General features: G+C 35.8%; 5 protein-coding genes across 6 annotated transcripts; 2 read left to right on the top strand and 3 right to left on the bottom strand.

Moving 5' to 3' along the window:
- LOC104770626 (aminomethyltransferase, mitochondrial) lies at positions 2,198-4,361 on the bottom strand. Its single transcript, XM_010495083.2, has 4 exons — positions 4,228-4,361; positions 3,287-3,859; positions 3,057-3,175; positions 2,198-2,924 (listed from the first exon to the last, which is right to left on the bottom strand). The coding sequence occupies exons 2-4, from the start codon at positions 3,845-3,847 to the stop codon at positions 2,378-2,380; spliced, it is 1,227 nt and encodes a 408-aa protein (XP_010493385.1). The 5' UTR covers positions 3,848-3,859; positions 4,228-4,361; the 3' UTR covers positions 2,198-2,377.
- Positions 5,216-5,843, bottom strand: LOC104770615 (glycine-rich protein 5-like). Its single transcript, XM_010495074.2, has one exon. It carries the CDS (start codon positions 5,808-5,810, stop codon positions 5,478-5,480), a length of 333 nt encoding a protein of 110 aa, XP_010493376.1. The 5' UTR covers positions 5,811-5,843; the 3' UTR covers positions 5,216-5,477.
- On the bottom strand, positions 7,367-9,708 carry LOC104770601 (putative lactoylglutathione lyase). 2 transcript variants are annotated; one of them, XM_010495062.2, is made up of 9 exons: positions 9,582-9,708; positions 8,947-9,051; positions 8,726-8,850; positions 8,547-8,611; positions 8,237-8,449; positions 8,114-8,161; positions 7,910-8,017; positions 7,654-7,806; positions 7,367-7,564 (listed from the first exon to the last, which is right to left on the bottom strand). In XM_010495062.2, exons 2-9 carry the CDS (start codon positions 9,045-9,047, stop codon positions 7,523-7,525), a joined length of 855 nt encoding a protein of 284 aa, XP_010493364.1. In that variant the 5' UTR covers positions 9,048-9,051; positions 9,582-9,708; the 3' UTR covers positions 7,367-7,522. The 2 variants fall into 2 exon arrangements, with proteins under 2 accessions (XP_010493364.1, XP_019098949.1); XM_019243404.1 differs by having other exon boundaries at positions 8,947-9,193; positions 9,582-9,699.
- LOC104770590 (glucan endo-1,3-beta-glucosidase 1) lies at positions 12,527-15,604 on the top strand. The gene is made up of 4 exons (XM_010495044.2): positions 12,527-12,839; positions 13,076-14,380; positions 15,030-15,057; positions 15,172-15,604. The coding sequence occupies exons 1-4, from the start codon at positions 12,758-12,760 to the stop codon at positions 15,314-15,316; spliced, it is 1,560 nt and encodes a 519-aa protein (XP_010493346.1). The 5' UTR covers positions 12,527-12,757; the 3' UTR covers positions 15,317-15,604.
- On the top strand, positions 15,780-17,876 carry LOC104770582 (tyrosyl-DNA phosphodiesterase 2-like). The gene is made up of 4 exons (XM_010495036.1): positions 15,780-16,295; positions 16,564-16,712; positions 16,809-16,919; positions 17,002-17,876. The coding sequence occupies exons 1-4, from the start codon at positions 15,803-15,805 to the stop codon at positions 17,584-17,586; spliced, it is 1,338 nt and encodes a 445-aa protein (XP_010493338.1). The 5' UTR covers positions 15,780-15,802; the 3' UTR covers positions 17,587-17,876.

Genomic DNA, 17,885 nt, shown 5'->3' with positions numbered 1-17,885 from the left:
CTTGTAAATAAAGACATATTTTCAATCTACATCAAAACGATGTTGTTTGATTAACATTAAAAAATTTAAAAGTAATTCATGTTTTTTTTTATATGATCGAGACTTATTTTTCAGATTGAGATTGATTTAGTGTTTTTTTTATTAGTTAGAGGTTTTTTTTACATTTTGCCTATATACAAATATGAATTCCGAATAAAAGAATATCAATCAAGATTACAAACTGATTTTAAAAAAAATGGAAATGATGATCATGATCTACAATGTTATGACCTATATAGAAATCATTGTAAGAATATAAAACACGTCAAAACTAATAATGTTTACAAATATTAGTTAAAACACGTAACGTCACATTGTTATTCAACTTCATTGTTAATTGTCTAAAATGTTGACAATTAAGTTTTTGATTCATATTAGTTTTAATGCTGAATGATAATGTGACAAAGATTTAAATTGACTGGAACTAATGATAGTGTTAATTACTTCTGAACATAAATTGCTCAATAAGTACTTACTCAAACAAAAAAAAAGTAAAAGTAAATGCAAAACCAAACACACCAATATACACTTTTGGTAAAAAACTAAAAATCACATATGAATATCAAGGTTACTCACTCGCATCTCAAATGATGGAATGATGGCATGTCAGTAAATTATTATTATTGAATTGTTCACAAATTCTCTATCACATCACATCAACCAAAAATTTGTTTTAGAGATTAAAGTATGCATTACTAAAAAAAATGATAAATAATTAAGAACAATTCTTTCGTTCACCCCTAGAATTAAAAATGATGGCATGCCAGTAAATAATTAATAACTTTTCTTCTTCACCCCCTCTTAATTAAAGAAACAAATTATTGATTAAGAAAATAAATTCTATATATGAATTAATTTTATATTTATTAATTCTAAACATTATATTATAGTTTAAATTATAACATCTAAACCTAAATCATTATTTTTATAAACCCAAATTAAAATACAGTTTTCTTTAATTGTAAAATCTAAACCCTAACCACTATTTTATAAACCCAAACCGACATATAATTTTGTTTAATTGTAAAATCTAAACCCTAGCCACTCTTTTGTAAATCCAAACCGACATATAATTTCGTTTAATTGTAAAATCTAATCCCTAAACTCTAACCACTCATTTGGAAACCCAAACCGACATATAATTTCATTTACTTGAAAATCTAAACCCTAAACTCTAATCATTCTTTTGTAAACCCAAACCGACACATAATTTTGTTTAATTGTAAAAACTAAACCCTAACCACTTTTTTGTAAACTTAAACCGACATATGATTTCGTTTAATTGTAAAATATAAACTAGAATCATTATTTTATAAACATAAACCAACATAATTTCCTTAATTAAAAAAACTACAGAATTGGTTTCCTTAACTTGTTTTGTTTTTTATTTTAGTTTTGATTTATGTTATAAATATAATATGACATGGCAGTTTTTTGTGTTTTGATTGGTTAATTAAGAGGGGGTGAATGATAGAGGTTAAATAATTAAATAATTTTTCAATAATTAAATAGTGATTGTTAGTTGTAAACTTGTACCTGTACACACACAAAAAAAAAAAAAAACAGAATTTATAATTAATATAAAAGCAAAAAGTGTAATGATAAATTTACCTTCTTAAAGTTCTGACAATACAATATTCATAATTTCAGTTTAAGTCATTAATAAAAGAACTACATTAAGCTTTTAACATCAATGAAAATCTCAACACAACTTTCTAAAGTAATTTTGACTGGAACATCATTGACTTGTGTTGAGATTTCTTAAAGATGTTCTCTGTCTTGTGTTTTTCTTCAGAGTTGGAAGGATGTTGTGGCCAATCTACAGAAGATGGCATCTTCCCATAAGAGACAATATCATTGCAACAAGATGTTCTCTAGGGCACAAGAGAGAGAAGAGAGAGACCGATATAAGAAAGCCATTGCTTCCTCCTCCTCTACCAACCGTTCGGGTCCTAATATTCCTCCTCAGGTTTCTTGCTTGTGTTGAGATTGAAGGTCTGGTGGCCGTGAAAGAGATCCATATAGGAACACCGGCTCGATCATCAAGTGCAGTCCACATCAATTCCATATGCAAGATTCTGGCCAAGACTTACTAATTAGCTCCCCCTCTCGAGGAACAACATCAACAGCAACTAAGATAATTTTAAAGATGTTCAAATCTGTAAACACATTTATAATTTGGTCTTTTACATGTGTTAAATTTATTTCAATAGAAACAAAATAAGCAATGCCCTCTTGGCAAGATATCATACATTTTCAGGCCAAATCAGAATAAAAGAAAAACAGAAGTCATTTAGCAAAAGGAAGAGACAAGTCATGGACGAAGAAGACACACATATCATGTTGGCTTGTAGTATTTGGTGGCCACAAACGGCATCTTTGTGATGTTGCCTTCATATGGTTTCCCACGAACCAAGATCTTGACTTTAGTCCCGGTCTTGTGCTGACCTGACTTCACATACCCCATGGCTATGTTCTTCTTCAGGTTCGGGCTAAACCCTCCACTTGTGATCTCTCCAATCTTGTTCCCACTCTCATCATGAACCTGGCTGTGCGACCTTGCTGGTGGTCCTGAGGAGAAAAAACCGACCCTTCTGATTGTAGGTCCGTCTTTAAGCTGTTGGAGAATCACATCCGCGCCAAGAAATCCACCTTCGGCTCTTCTACGCTTCCCTATGGCCCATGTGAGCCCAGCTTCAACAGGAGAAATGTGCTGCTCCATGTCATTTCCATATAGACAAAGTCCTGCTTCTAACCTGAGACTGTCTCTTGCTCCTAGACCCGTAAGCCTTATCTTACCCTCGGATTTCTCCAAGATTGCTTTCGCTAGATCCACTGCGTGCTCAGATGGAACCGAAATCTCAAACCCATCTTCCCCTGTATACCTGAAAACCAAAACAATCATTACCTATGTGATCTTCAGAACTCTTAATCATGAGCTATTGTCTACTTGAACCAAGAAACAAATATATGTTATAGCATCTGACTCAAAGCGATAGTGAGACATGAGATTATACCCGGTCCTGGTGAGGAAACATGTGGAACCATTAATGTCCAGAATCTGGAATTGCCCAAAGTAAAGCTTGCTCAAGTCTTCTTTAGTCAGATGTTGAAGCACCGGAGCAGCCAAAGGACCCTACATCACAACTCACAAGGTTCATGATCGCAATGTACTGTAACTACAAGTATACAGCAACAACAGAACAGCAAATGGAACAATCTTTTGGTTCAAAAGTAATAGCCAAACCTGAAGGGCGAGAAGAGATCTCTCGTCATGGATATGCCACGAGACATCACCTCCTTTGGATTTGAAAGCTTTCATATGTTCTTCAATGTGAGCCAAATCCTTATCCCTACAACCAGCATTCACTACCAAATAGATATGGTCATCTGTCACTTTGGTAATCACAGAGTCATCAATGGCACCTCCTTTCTCATTCGTGAACACGGTCAAGCTCCCAGTTCCAGGAGCCAAACCAGCCACATCAGCAACCACAAGCGTCTCAAGAAAAGGAACGCAATCTTTGCCCTTAAGGCTCAAACCACACATATGTGCAACATCAAACAAACTCCCATTTTGCCTGCAGTTAACCGTTGAGTCAATGATGGAATCTTTGTACTGAATTGGCATACTCCAACCAGCAAAAGGAACCATCTTTCCGCCATGGGCGACATGGAAGTCATAAAGAGCCGTCTTTTTCAGGTCGGCTTCAGATGCAAAGTAGCGGCGTGACACAACCTTCTTGTCAGTTTGAGCAAGACGACGTGTTATGGATTGCCCTAGCTGCCATAGACTACCACCTCTCATCTTCTCCTCAAGCTACATAAACAGTTTGATCCAAGAACACTCAAAATCCATAAAAAAATACATTTTCAAATTCAGTGAATTGACATTGATAAACTCTTAAACTATGAATGAAGAAAGGAGATTCATGTAAAGGCAATACAATCCACAGACCACAGGCATAAAGAGAACATTTTTAAAATCTTGAAATCATCAACAATAAGATTTAGATACATTATATAACATTTGAAACAATCTGGGAAATCTATAATCGCAATTAGATCGAACTCTTATTTTCACAAAGAAGAAGAAATCATTGACAAATGTTGTCTGCGATCAACATAATCAACGATTCTGTGAAAAGAAAACGTAAAAAACTAAAACTGGTAGCGAAGAAATCTTACAAAGATTGAGACTTTGCCACTGGAGGAGCTTCGTCCAGTCCCAGATTCCCTGATACCACTAATATGTAAGTGTTAACTGATGGTTTTGTTGGAAGTAAATAAATGAAATAAATATTGGTATCAATGGCAAAAGGGACTTTATATATATATTTTCTAGGATTAAAAATATTTAAAATGGAATTAATAAAGATTTAAAATTGAAATTAAAAATAGAGATTTGTGAATAGAAAAAATGGGAGGACAAAAGATGGGGTTGGTGGTGGTGGAGTGATCTGATCATCAGCCAAACGAAGAAAAGGCCAAAGCAACCGCATCCCCATTGAGTGGTAAGTATTCTTCTATCTTTATCTTCTTCTTTTTTTATTTATTTTATATAAAAAAATTATATTTCTGATCAAAATTTTGGAGTTGTTTAGACGTTTTTCTATGTTAGCATTTTTATCATATTATTATTCCAAAAAGAATTCAGGATTTTAATATGAATATGGACTCAAAATAACACTTCTTGTCATGGTTTGACTAAGTTATCATGTATTTCAAGAAACATTTAAACCAAATTTTAGAATCAACTACTATGGAAATATGATGCAATATCAAGCTGCTTTTTATAATTTTGTATTGCTTATATGTATGTGACTTAGCATTATGTTCATTGCGATCTTGTGTTTCCCCGCAACCATCAATCATGTGATCATTGGCATTTCAATCTATTTTCTTTGGTTTTCACGATTTTTGGTATGAATCTTAAATAATATATGAATTGGGAGCTAATAAGAAAATTTTACAGTTTTCTATAGTTTGATTTGTTGGTCCTTGCAACCCTTAGTTGTGCCATATTGTCAAACCTTATGTCCAATACTCCAATCATATGTTTTAGTTCTTGTAGCTATAGTATGACGATATATTTCTTGATGAACTTATGGGATTTTTTTCTTTCTTCATAATCGATTTATTAATAAATAAGAAAGAAAAAAAAAAGTAATGCCAGTAAGAGAAACGTTGCACAGTTGCACCATTTAATCATAAATATGAACTGGCGTACGTTACACAAAATACGATTACTAGCATTACCGCTAGCTAGCTAGTAGCTAAGACGTTTTTTGATTCAAATATTGAAGTTTAAATAAAAGTTGAAATCCGAAGATTGAAGGTAACCTCTAAATTTATTAAGACAATGAAAGTGACTTAATTAGTATAATAAGCTGAGAATTAATGAGCTCTCTCTCACACACACTTGACAGTTTACACGTTCAAGGAAGGCCACCACCACCACCGAGTCCGCCACCGGCTCCCCCGCCGAAGCCGCCTCCACCGAGGAGTCCGCCACCACCACCACCAAACCCACCACCGCCCCCTCCACCTCCACCTAACCCTAGTCCAGCTCCGGCACCAATCCCAAGCCCACCAAGACCAGCTCCACTACCAAGGCCAAGCCCTAGGCCACCACCGCTATCACCGCCTCCGAGGAAAGATTTCTCATCCTTGAATTGGGTATCCCCGGACATAAGTTTCCTAGCACCGACATTGGCACAAACAAGTGCAATGAGGAGAAGCACAAGAGAGTGAGTAAATGTGCCTTTCATGTTTTGCTTTTATGGTTAAGATTCTTTTTGTTTATGGTGAATTAGAGAGTTATGTTACAAGCCTATATATAGGCAGTTATGTATACACACACACACATGTATGTAATGTTTGTGAGCAATAAATGCAAATACAATGTAGCGTATTTATGACGACCTACGTATGAGTACAATGTAGGTTATGTAGCGTATATAAATTAGTCTACTTAACATGTCCAACGAATTGTATTTGTATACAACGAGATTTAACTTAGCATCAATCGACTTTATATAATCTTGTAAAGTAAATCGTCGTAATGCATGGAAACGTTATCTAAAGCAATATAAATATTTACATTTACTTGCAACTCCAAATTTTAGAGACTTGAGTTCATTTTATCAAACTTTCAGTACAATTGATCTCTTTATACAATAGTCATGTGTTTTGGGAATCAATGGATCGACTTATATCTCTTATATACTAGTGTTAGTATCATTTCACAGTCCATGTGAGAATATGGATGTAATCATCATCCCTAGTTCGTATATAAACATAACATACATTCTTAAACATTTGTTTTTTCGGTAATATACAATTTTAAACAATTCTTGTCTAGTGGTTTCATCTTATTGTCATAATCAGTTATCTAATTTTTGCAAGATGCAAAAACATGTTACCGGATGTTAAAAATGTGTGAATCGAGATGCCGTGATGGTTAGGTAAATAAGAACATAAAAAGACCCACAACCCAACCGTTTTTTAATGTATAATTTAATTGGGAGGCCAAAAGAAATACCACTATACAGTCTATACTACTTTTGGTCTCAAATCCAAAATCAAATTTATATACACACATGATCTTGAGACCTATGAATCAGATCCGCTCTAAACCTAAACTAAACCGAATGACGTTAAGTTTAATTGTTTCTCTTTTAACCGGTACTGGATTCATATAACTGATCGAACTTCTGCAGCATCAGTTTTCATCGGCATGTAAATGTAGCAAGCTAAGTGAAAAATAGAGATTTATGGTTAGAAATTTTAGAACCTGCCGGTTACGTAGTGGGTAGGGCTCTATATGGAATGTGTATTATAAATGGCTTTCAAAATTCGAATGATAGTTGTAGTACAAAGTGGGTGGATCCATACTCCATTAATATAGCCAACTAATTTGATCTCCTTATCTTTTTGCGGTAGTGGCTGAGTTTTCATGTGACTACATATATTGAAAACGTATTTTGTTATATTGAATACAAACACATGTTGTATATCCAAACTGTTATTTTACTCGATCCTAGTATAAGTACTACTTATCAACACTCAAACTAACAGTTTTGTTTGGCTAAGAAGGTTGTTTAAGTTCAGTCAATGTATATAAAACACACTCTTCTACAGAGTTTAATTTCAATGGAATTTTTACCTAATGCTGCATATACAGTTAGCCGGATTTGATAGAAGAGAAAACCGATTTGGTACGGAAAATCATATTCTACTAAACCGTCCATACCGAAAAAAACACCAAAACCTCTCAAGGTGGTGGAAACATTTTTATTCAGGGACCATAGTAGAGTAAAGCTCAAAGACAAAAAGGAACAAGCACACATAGCACGACACAAACTAAACCACATCTTCTTATTTCGGATCAAACACGACTAAGTCTTCCTTTATTTTTACCATCACATGTTTATTATAATGGTTTCGTTATCTCGAGTCTCGACCATCATCATTGCTCTCCTCATTCCAGTTCCTTCAGAAAATCTTTGTTGTCTACCAGTACCTGTCATTTTAAACAACCAAACCTTTTAAAAACCAAATCAAAATTCCAAGGTTCCACCGTTAGAAACATTTTTAATGGATTGTGCTAACCGTTTTCCAGCCATCTGGGTCGAGGAATGAGACAATCTTGGTGCCAATTCCAGGAACGGGACCAGGTTCTCTAGTGATCTTTCCTCCTAGCTCTTGGTTGGCTATCTTCACAACTTCACCGCTTTTGTACACATCATCGGTGCCTATTGCAATCTGATTTATCACATTTAACCATTTAATTATCAAAGAAATGAATCACGAACCGGTTTAAAGACAACAGAAACAGTAGCAACAAAGGCCAGTTTAGAGCCAAGACCTGTGCATATGCATTGCCCTTTGTGTACTCAGTCACATCGTAGTTGTAGGTCAGTTCCAAAACTATGGATTCGTATTCTTCAGCATATCCCATCATACCTATGGTGTACTGTTTCATCCAACAACAACAAGACTCAGTAAATCACAATGTAGCTCAAAAAGGTAAATTATGTCTACATTACAATGACTGATTACAGTACTTCACCTTGTATTCAGGTCTCTCAATCTTTCTCAAGAGTCTCATCCCGAGGGCCTGCAGGGAATAAGAAGTAAAGTTAACACTACTAATGAATATTCAAACATTAAGACAACCTATTCACTGCATTACCTTTTCATAGAATTTGATGGCTCGGTCGAGATCACCAACACGAAGCATAACTTGACAGAGTGGTTCAGGAGTTGGACCTCTCTGGATGAGCTCAAAAGTGTAACCATCAGGGTCCTTCACAAACGCAATGATGCTGTTTCCACCTTTGACAGGACCAGGTTCCCTAGTGACATTTCCACCCTTGGCACGGACGCTCTCAACAATTTTAGAAACCTAACCAAAAAGGTGGTTAATCCATCTCTTCGTTCAGGGATTCACACACACACATATGTTGATTCGTGATATCCAAACACAAAGTAGGACGACTTACATCTTGAGTTGAAATGGCAAAATGCCCAAATCCAGTTCCAATATCATATGAGCTAACTCCATAATCTGCAAAACAAAGAAACGAATATGAATCAATGAAAAAGAACGTAGGTTGATATTTTGAAAGATATGAATATGAAAGAATGCTAACAGGGAACAGAGAGTGAAAGAGGGCCATACTATAAGTCAGCTCCACAACAAAGTTAGATGTTTCAGGTCCAAAACCCATAAAAGCATTAGAGTACTTCTCATCAGGGATATCTCTTTTCCTCAACAGCTTCATACCAAAGCAGTCAGTGTAAAACCTGGTGAGAAGTAAACAACATCATCAAATACTCCAGTCACATCAAAACGAAGTATCATAATATGGTATCACAGGGGAAAGAGATAAAAAGACATACTGAATGGTGCGATCAAGATCACCAACGCGGTAGACAACATGGAGAAAACGACGGTTATCCTTCTTAGGCCAATCCATCACGTCAGAAGAAGCCTCAGCCATATTTCTAAAAACAAAACTTGATTCAGCTGCTATCATTGAAACAAAGTGAACACTACAAATCGACACAAAATAGTGACACAGCCTCAACATGGAAGCGCAAGGAATCTCATTCATGTTCCCCCACCCCCCTAAAAACTTGCTCTCTCCTGATATAAAACAACGTTAAATCCTATACGAACATATCACTAATCTCAACAACACCATATGCATTTACAACCCCCAAAAGGTCTCAAATTTACATACACAATGAATCGACTACTAACACGAATCAATCGCTATAGACAAAAACAAAAAAAAAAGGAAATCAATTTCGATTTCTCAATGATCATTATATAACACAAAGATGAGATCAATCAAAAAACAAAACTTAGATTCACGAATCATATCTGAAATCAGATCCGGAAACACACCGGATTGATAGAACGAAACTGATCGGTGGAATCAAAGATACAGAATTTCAAAATCAAAACTTTAGAACGGGACTAGAGATCATCATCTCCAACAACAACAAAACAAAACTGAAAAAAAACTCACCTGGGAAGAAGATGTACGGAACGAAAAAACCTAAGCCACTCGATTCAGTCAGCGTTTTGGCGAAGATCGTCACTTTAAATAGAGTTTGAAGGTGATGTATGTATGTATGGATGATGATGACACAACACAATTAAACAACAGAGATTAAAAAAATTTAGTATCAGATTGCAGGCAATGTTTCTGCTACTGCCTGTGATATAGTGCGATCATCACAGACGCATTACAACCGAGGGATGAATGTATTATTGTGAAAAGATGGTGAGGGACGGTTACGGTTATAATCTAACATTCCTGTTATGGGATGACGCGTGGCCGCGTGAAACAGGTGTGTTTTAAAACATGCTCTGTACTTGTGTGTTCTCGACAGTCGTCAGTCGACACAGACTCAGCATAGAGATGGAATCACGTTCAAGTAGAGAGTCGTGTTTCATGTGATCTTTGTACATTTGCCAAAAGCCTAGACACACACACAAAAAAAAAGAGATATTTTAGAATACCTCATATATTATCAATAAGCTTGTTTTTTTTTTTGTTTTTTTATTGGTGATTCTTTGTGTTTGGTCTCTTTCTCTGTGCCTTGCCCAATCATCGAACTTGTCATGCGTTGCACTGTTAGTACCGTCGCTGACCACTCGTGCTACAAGAGCTATGCAACACACACGCGCACATAAAAAATTACTTACCATATGTAATGAAGTAAGAAATAAATTTAAGTTAGGTTGGTAATGTGTTTGGTCTTTGTCTGAGACGTTCATAATAGTACTATTAGTACTTATTGTTATTGTTACCGAATGCCGAGGCCCCATCATTCGGTGAAATGGGTCTCAGCCCATTTAGAAAATATTTTCTTTTGTATATATTTGTAGTGTTTTTTTTTGTATACAAAAGTTTACATACGATATAATATTGAAGTTTAATCGATTTCTTATTTACGAAAATATCATAAGCTTCATATATTGTATGTTTAGTTTTGAAATATAATCATTGTTCATTGTTCTTCTCGGCACTATCATAAATAAAGAAGAAGGCTTTTTTTATGCATAAAAAGTGAATTAGGAAGTTGTCTTCAAAATTGAATTTTGAACCATTGCCTAACTACATTGTTTTATATTTACATTTGTACCCAATTAGTAACACAAAATAGTTAGAAACGAGAACAAATGACTAAAATCTTAGCAATAAGAAACATATATGAAATGCCACTCGAACCCAGAGGTAGCTGGTTTTTGATACCATAAACTTTCGTCATTTTTATTATTGATATTCATCGAACGACATTACCCTTTAACACAAAGGTAACCGGGTTATTATTATTAGTCAAACTCTTTGTGTATTATTGCTAGACAGAGACAAAAAAGTGTCACGGTTCATTGATTTTTACTATTTTTATCTGTTTTTATTTTTTTAGTTTTCAGAATCTGTTAATAATGTAGTCGTTTTCTTTTCTTCTCCACCCACATCATTGAACATTAATATTTATTATTATTGTGAACACATTATTTTTGTAATATATTTATTTAGGTTCGTTTTGGTTTAGCTTCGTTAAATGTAACTACTGTTTTCTTCGTATTTTTTAAGTTTGAAGGCGATTACGATAATATTCAACATCTTGTAAATGGTTTTAGAATAAAGAAGCTTGTGGCTGTAGAAATTTACTTTCGAGTTTTCTATACCTAAAGATTTGTGACCATCTTTTTTCCTTTTGTAATGAAAATTTACTTATGTTTAATTATATTAAGGAGATGGGCATATGTATATTATAGAGTTCAGTATGATTTCACGATTCAAGAAAATGTTTATTATTTGAAATATGTAATTTATACCTAAAAGCTACAACGGGGGAATCTGATTAAGGTGTCCTTAACTTTTAAACTCTCCATAAAACGTTCCTCTTTTTCTGAGTTTTTGTTTGTTTGTTTGTACTTTTATCATAAAAGTTGCATATGGATCTCTATGTTAATATGTTTGTATGAACCAAAATTTTTTTGTCGGGTGCTTCTTTCTTTTTTTGCTTTCTCGTTACCCTTGCTCGACAAGAACTTTACAGAGTAGCTAGAGAGACTCTATAAAAGTGATATAGAAAGAGAAAAATGTATTCATTTTGTCTACACGATTTATCTTTTAGTTTAAAACAATTATAGGCTAACTCGGTTGGTTAATCTCTTTGCACGATTCCGAGGACTTCATCATTTTTGGTAACTTTTTCTACTATTTAGTTATCAACTACTCCCTCTGTCTCATAATCAATTATTTAGAAGTTTTTACATATTTTAAAAAAATAATGATTACTGAGTTTAAATATATTTTTTTCTTTGATTAAAAAAATATTATTTAATTTTAAACCATTAACAATTTAAAATTTTAAATATTTTTAATGATTACTTTTTAAAATTTACAAAATATCAATATTTGTGGAACAAAAAAAATATCCTAAAATATCAATATTTATGAAACAAGGGAGTACATTGGTTGAGATGATAAAAATCAAAATGTGTTAATCAACAAATAAATAAAATGGGCCACCGTCTTCTATTTTTATTCAACTAAAGCATAGGTTGTAATTGCATTCTCTTTTTCTCAACTTGTAATTCAATGTTTTTGATGGAAATATCTCAATGACCAAAAAAATAAATACACATAGAAAACTCCTAAACAATAGAGGGCATTGTTACCTTCTTACATTTGTCCACTTTTATCACATATGGATGTGGTCAACACCAACATTCCATATCCAATATTAAAACCAAAACAAAATATTTTCGAAAAAACAATTTATCTTTATTTTATTTTAATTTGTTTTCTTACATAATTTTACAAAAAAAAATGTATCAAAATCTATTAAAGATTACATATAGTGATGTCTAGCTGGCGCTTTATCAGAATTCAAGGGTATTACAGTAAATTGACATTTGGTCTGATGCAAAAGAAACCAGTTTGTGTGGGGAGGAGCGAGCAGAGTCGGTTCACGTGGAAGCTCAGAGTCATAAATCTTTCCTTCATTCAGCCTAAAACCCCCCAAAAAAATGTTGTCTAATCTCTCTTATTCTTCTCCACCTCCGTTTCTCTTTAGGTTATCTCAACCATACAGCAACAAATCTACCGGAAGATAATGCAAGAACCTCTAGCTGAATCTGAAGGGGAAGAGTTGCTGCATAATATCTTCAAACTCCTCTTCAATGGCTGTCTCTAACATGGTTCCCACTGTTCCTGTTCTCTTCTTCTTCTTCTTCTTCTTCTACACTCTTCTTTTGATTTCTGGTAAGTTTCCTAAAAATCACATTTTTCAGTTCTAAATTCCCCCAAATTGGCGAATTTTATATAGTTTTAATCAAAAATTGTTTTTTTTCTTTCTTTAGAGTCCAACACTTGGCTAAAGTTTGTTTTTTTTATTTCGAATCCAAATCTAGACCAGACTCATTTAACTGATTTCTAGTTAAAATCCATTGCCAAGTTTCGATTTTTAACTAGCTTCTTCTTGCTTTTTGTATATGCAGCGAGTTCGTCGTCTTTATCTCACAATGTTAAGGTTCAGGAACAAGACAAAGACCCCTTTGTTGGTTTCAACATCGGCACCGATGTCACTAATCTCCTCTCACCGACGGAACTGGTCAAATTCCTCCAAACTCAGAAAGTAAACCACGTCAGATTATACGATGCTGATCCAGAACTGCTCAAAGCATTGGCTAAAACCAAGATACGGGTTATAATCAGTGTACCGAACAATCAGCTTCTCGCAATTGGATCTTCCAACAGTACAGCTGCGTCTTGGATTGGTCGTAATGTGGTTGCTTATTACCCTGAGACGTTAATCACAGCTATCTCTGTTGGAGATGAGGTTTTAACTACTGTGCCTTCTTCAGCTCCTTTGCTTTTACCTGCGATTGAGTCTTTGTACAATGCTCTCGTTGCTTCTAATCTCCACACTCAAATCAAGGTCTCTACGCCTCACGCAGCTTCCATCATGCTCGACACTTTCCCGCCTTCTCAAGCTTACTTTAACCAAACTTGGCATTCCATTATGCTTCCGTTGCTTCAATTCTTGTCCAAAACTGGTTCTCCTTTGATGATGAATCTGTATCCTTACTATGTCTATATGCAGAACAAAGGCGTGGTTCCTCTCGATAACTGTTTGTTCGAGCCCTTGACGCCGACTAAAGAAATGGTTGATCCAAACACTTTGTTGCATTACACTAATGTGCTTGATGCTATGGTGGATTCTGCTTATGTCTCGATGAAAAACTTGAATGTGACTGATGTGGTTGTGCTTGTGACCGAGAGTGGTTGGCCTTCGAGAGGTGATTCGAAAGAGCCATATGCTACTATCGATAATGCTGATACGTATAACTCCAATTTGATCAAGCATATATTTGATAGATCTGGTACTCCTTTGCATCCTGAGATGACCCCAAGTGTCTACATTTATGAGCTGTTTAACGAGGATTTGAGGTCTCCTCCTATTAGTGAAGCTAGCTGGGGATTATTCTACGGGAACTCTACGCCTGTTTATTTGCTTCATGTATCTGGAAGTGGAACATTCTTAGCAAATGATACAACAAACCAGACTTACTGCATTGCTATGGATGGTGTGGATGCAAAGACTCTTCAAGCTGCATTGGATTGGTCTTGTGGACCTGGGAGAGCTAATTGTAGTGAGATTCAACCTGGCGAGAGTTGTTATCAGCCGAATAATGTGAAGGGGCATGCTTCGTTTGCTTTTAATAGTTATTACCAGAAGGAAGGAAGAGCTTCTGGTTCATGTGACTTCAAAGGTGTGGCAATGATCACTACTACAGACCCAAGTAAGCTATTCTCTTCTTCTTCCTTTTTTTTTTCGTGTTATGGTTTTCACTTTTCAGTTCGAAGACTTATGACAATCAAGAAACACCATCTGAATTTGTTAGAGTTTAGATCCTAAGTTGGAAGAGTCTATAGGAGCTGGTCTTTTGCCAAAATAGACTCGTAGTAACTACTTATATGCTGAAACTTGTGTGACTTGGGTGACTTTGAAGCTTTTCCATTCTCAATTCGGTTTCTAATCGCTGTAAGGAAGTAACACGTCCTAGACCAGTGTTAACCAAATTTTGTAGCCAATACATAGAAGGTAGTTCCCAAAGAAGGTTCTGGTGTTTATGAATCTCGAATCATGGTTGTAAATCACCTTCAGTAAAGCTTGTTTGTTTTTGGGAATCCAAAGTAATATACTAGCGATCATATGGTCTTAGAAAACGTCCTAGCCTTGCTTGTACCTTCTCATCCATATTCAACTATTTTCTTCTTCATGTCTATTACTTTGGTTCATAAGCAGGCTATAACAATAAAAGTTTCGTCAAGATCATAGCCTTGTTGTTTAAATCTGTAAATGGTGTTAACTAGATCTAAAAGTCTTTCTCCTTTTTCGTGTCTTTCATTATAAAAGTTTCTAAATTAGGAAGATGCGTATGTTTTCAGGTCATGGAAGCTGCATTTTCCCGGGAAGGTATGAAAGTTTTTTTTGTGTATAACAACTCCCTTTGAAAACACATTATCTATACTTTTAGACGTGATACAATCATTTAAAGCTTTCGTTAATCGATGAGATTTTTTTGTGCAGCAAGAAGGTCGGAAATAGGACACAGACAGTGGTGAATTCAACTCAAGTCGCCGCGGGTGAAGCCACCTCAAGGAGTCTCTCAAGTGGCTTCTACGTCAGTATCATGATTCTTGTAACATCTTCTATGTTGCTACCATTTCGGTGATTTTATCATTTTTCCACGGTGATTCACGAAGTCTCTAACTCTGATGAAGCTCATTTTGATCCCATGACGGGAAACGGACTCGAACACTCGAACTCCAGTGCCATATAGTACCAACCAGGTCATCATAGTGGCAACACCACTAGCCTTCGAAGGTGTCGGCAGAGTTACAATTTTAGGTCTTAAAACATTTTATTATAATTGTAATCTCTTGTTTTATTTGTAGACCTTTTATTAGTCTCTTGTATTTTTGTTTTTGGCAATAAAATTTTGTATAAAATATGTCTTCCTTGAACGTCATTGACTTTGTTATACTGTTTGTTGCTGTATTCCCTCTACAAATTACGGTTTGATTCGGTTTAATTATGGTTCACCATTTAAGCTTTGAATTTGAGAGCCAATCGAAACGGCGCCGTATTATACGTATAGCCGTTAAGTGGAAAGCCTAAGCGACAGAAGTCTAAATCGGAAAAGGGGAATTAGGGTTAAATGTCAAAAACTCGATTTTTAAGAATTCTCACAACTCTAGCAATGTCGTCATCGTCTTCCTCGACCTCTTGGTCCTGCAACAAATGTACTTTCCTCAATTCTCCATCTCAGAAACTCAATTGCATGATCTGTTTGACTCCCGCATCTCTCCCTTCTTCTTCGTCTCCTTCTCTTGCTATTTCCACGAACGATGAAGCGAAGTGGGCTTGCAAGGCCTGTACTTTCTTGAACACGTACAAGAACTCAATCTGCGACGTATGTGGAACGCGATCGCCAGCTTCTTCTCTACTGGGCTTTGATGAATTGACTGATTCGGGTCTCGATAGTAGTAACCCTGATTCCTCCGTCGGCTCTGTTTTCTTTCCTCTTCGGCGGTGTAGCAACAAGCGTAAGGCTATGGATGATGACGTCGTCGAAATTGATGGTGGTTCTTTTGTTCGTTCTGAATCGCAGGGTATTGTGAAGAAGAAGAACAAAGAAATTGAAACGGAAGGTCTGTTCTTTTTGTACTCCCTAGGGTTTTAGAGGTCTGTGTGATTAGGGTTTTAGAGGTCTGTGTGATTATGTATGGCTCATACCTTATTTATAAGTTTAATAGATTAGTCTCTTGTTACTGTGTGATGTGTGTTTCATCCAAAATTGGTTCCTGATTGCTACTAAAATTGTGTAAGGTTTTGGTTTCTACTCGTTCAGCTTAATATTTGCTTTCTATTGTTCCTTGATGCATAAGTACTTTGTTTGGTCACTTTTTGTTTTTGTAGGGGAAGCTTCTGAATCAGGAACACCTTTGTCTTGTTTAAAGATCTTGAGCTACAATGTTTGGTTCCGTGAAGACCTTGAGTTGAATCTAAGGATGAGAGCAATCGGTCAGATTATTCAGCTTCATTCTCCACATCTCATATGTTTTCAGGTTATTACTTTACATTTTACCACGGAGTGATGTCTATCTGCAAAGTTCAGAAGTAGTTCAGCTTTCTGACAAACGATTTTTTGTGAGGTCTTATAGGAAGTCACTCCTGCGATCTATAATATTTTCCGCAAGTCGAACTGGTGGAAAGGGTATTCTTGTTCTGTCTCAGTTGATGTGGCAGATTCGAAAGGCTACTACTGCATGCTGGTAAAAGACTCTGCCCGCTTGTAGCGTTTAAATTTGGATATTTCCTGTGATTTTGTAATTGACCCTTAAGGGTAATTTGCAGTTGAGCAAGCTAGGCGTGAAATCATTCAGCAACAAAAGCTTTGGGAACTCGATGATGGGAAGAGAACTATCTATTGCAGAAGTTGAAGTTCCAGGGAGAAAGTCACTTGTCTTTGCAACTAGCCATCTCGAGAGTCCGTCTCCAGGTCCTCCAAAGTGGGACCAAATGTTCAGTCGAGAACGCGTTGAACAAGCGAAAGAGGCAATCGAGATTCTTGGAGCTCATACCAACGTGATATTCGGGGGAGACATGAACTGGGATGACAAGCTAGATGGTAAATTTCCTTTGCTGGACAAATGGGTCGATGTTTGGGAGGTTTTGAAACCAGGTGATGTGGGTTTTACTTACGACACAAAAGCAAATCCGATGTTGTCTGGTAACCGAGCATTGCAGAAACGGTTAGACCGGATTTTGTGTCGTCTGGATGATTACAAGCTTGGCGGAATTGAGATGGTTGGGAAAGAGGCGATTCCTGAACTATCATATGTGAAAGAGAAGAAAGTGAGGGGTGATATCAAGAAGTTAGAGCTTCCAGTGTTGCCTAGCGATCATTTCGGTCTTCTTTTAACCCTTTCCCCAAAATGAGGTCAAACTACTCAGAGCTCGAAGTTTGGTTAGTAGAACTTTTGTGACTATGGTTAAAAACTGTATGAAACGCTGGTGTGTAGGGTTTATCCGTTTCAAACTGATGTTAAACGGTATCTTGGTTTTAGGTTTTTTGTTTTGTTTTGTTTTGTTTGGGAAAGTCCTTATTTCCTGATTGGAACTGAAAGATCAGTCTTACTGATTAACAATGCCCCACCTTTTGTAATGAGGATTAAGAAACTAATCACAAATCAAGATGATCCTCACCTTTTGTAATGATCATATGGTAATCACAAGTT

The sequence above is a fragment of the Camelina sativa genome, chromosome 3 (assembly GCF_000633955.1).
Source record: "Camelina sativa cultivar DH55 chromosome 3, Cs, whole genome shotgun sequence".
In the NCBI taxonomy this organism is placed as follows: domain Eukaryota; kingdom Viridiplantae; phylum Streptophyta; class Magnoliopsida; order Brassicales; family Brassicaceae; genus Camelina; species Camelina sativa.
Note: the sequence above shows the minus strand (reverse complement) of the source record. Positions and strands in the feature narration are given on the sequence as shown.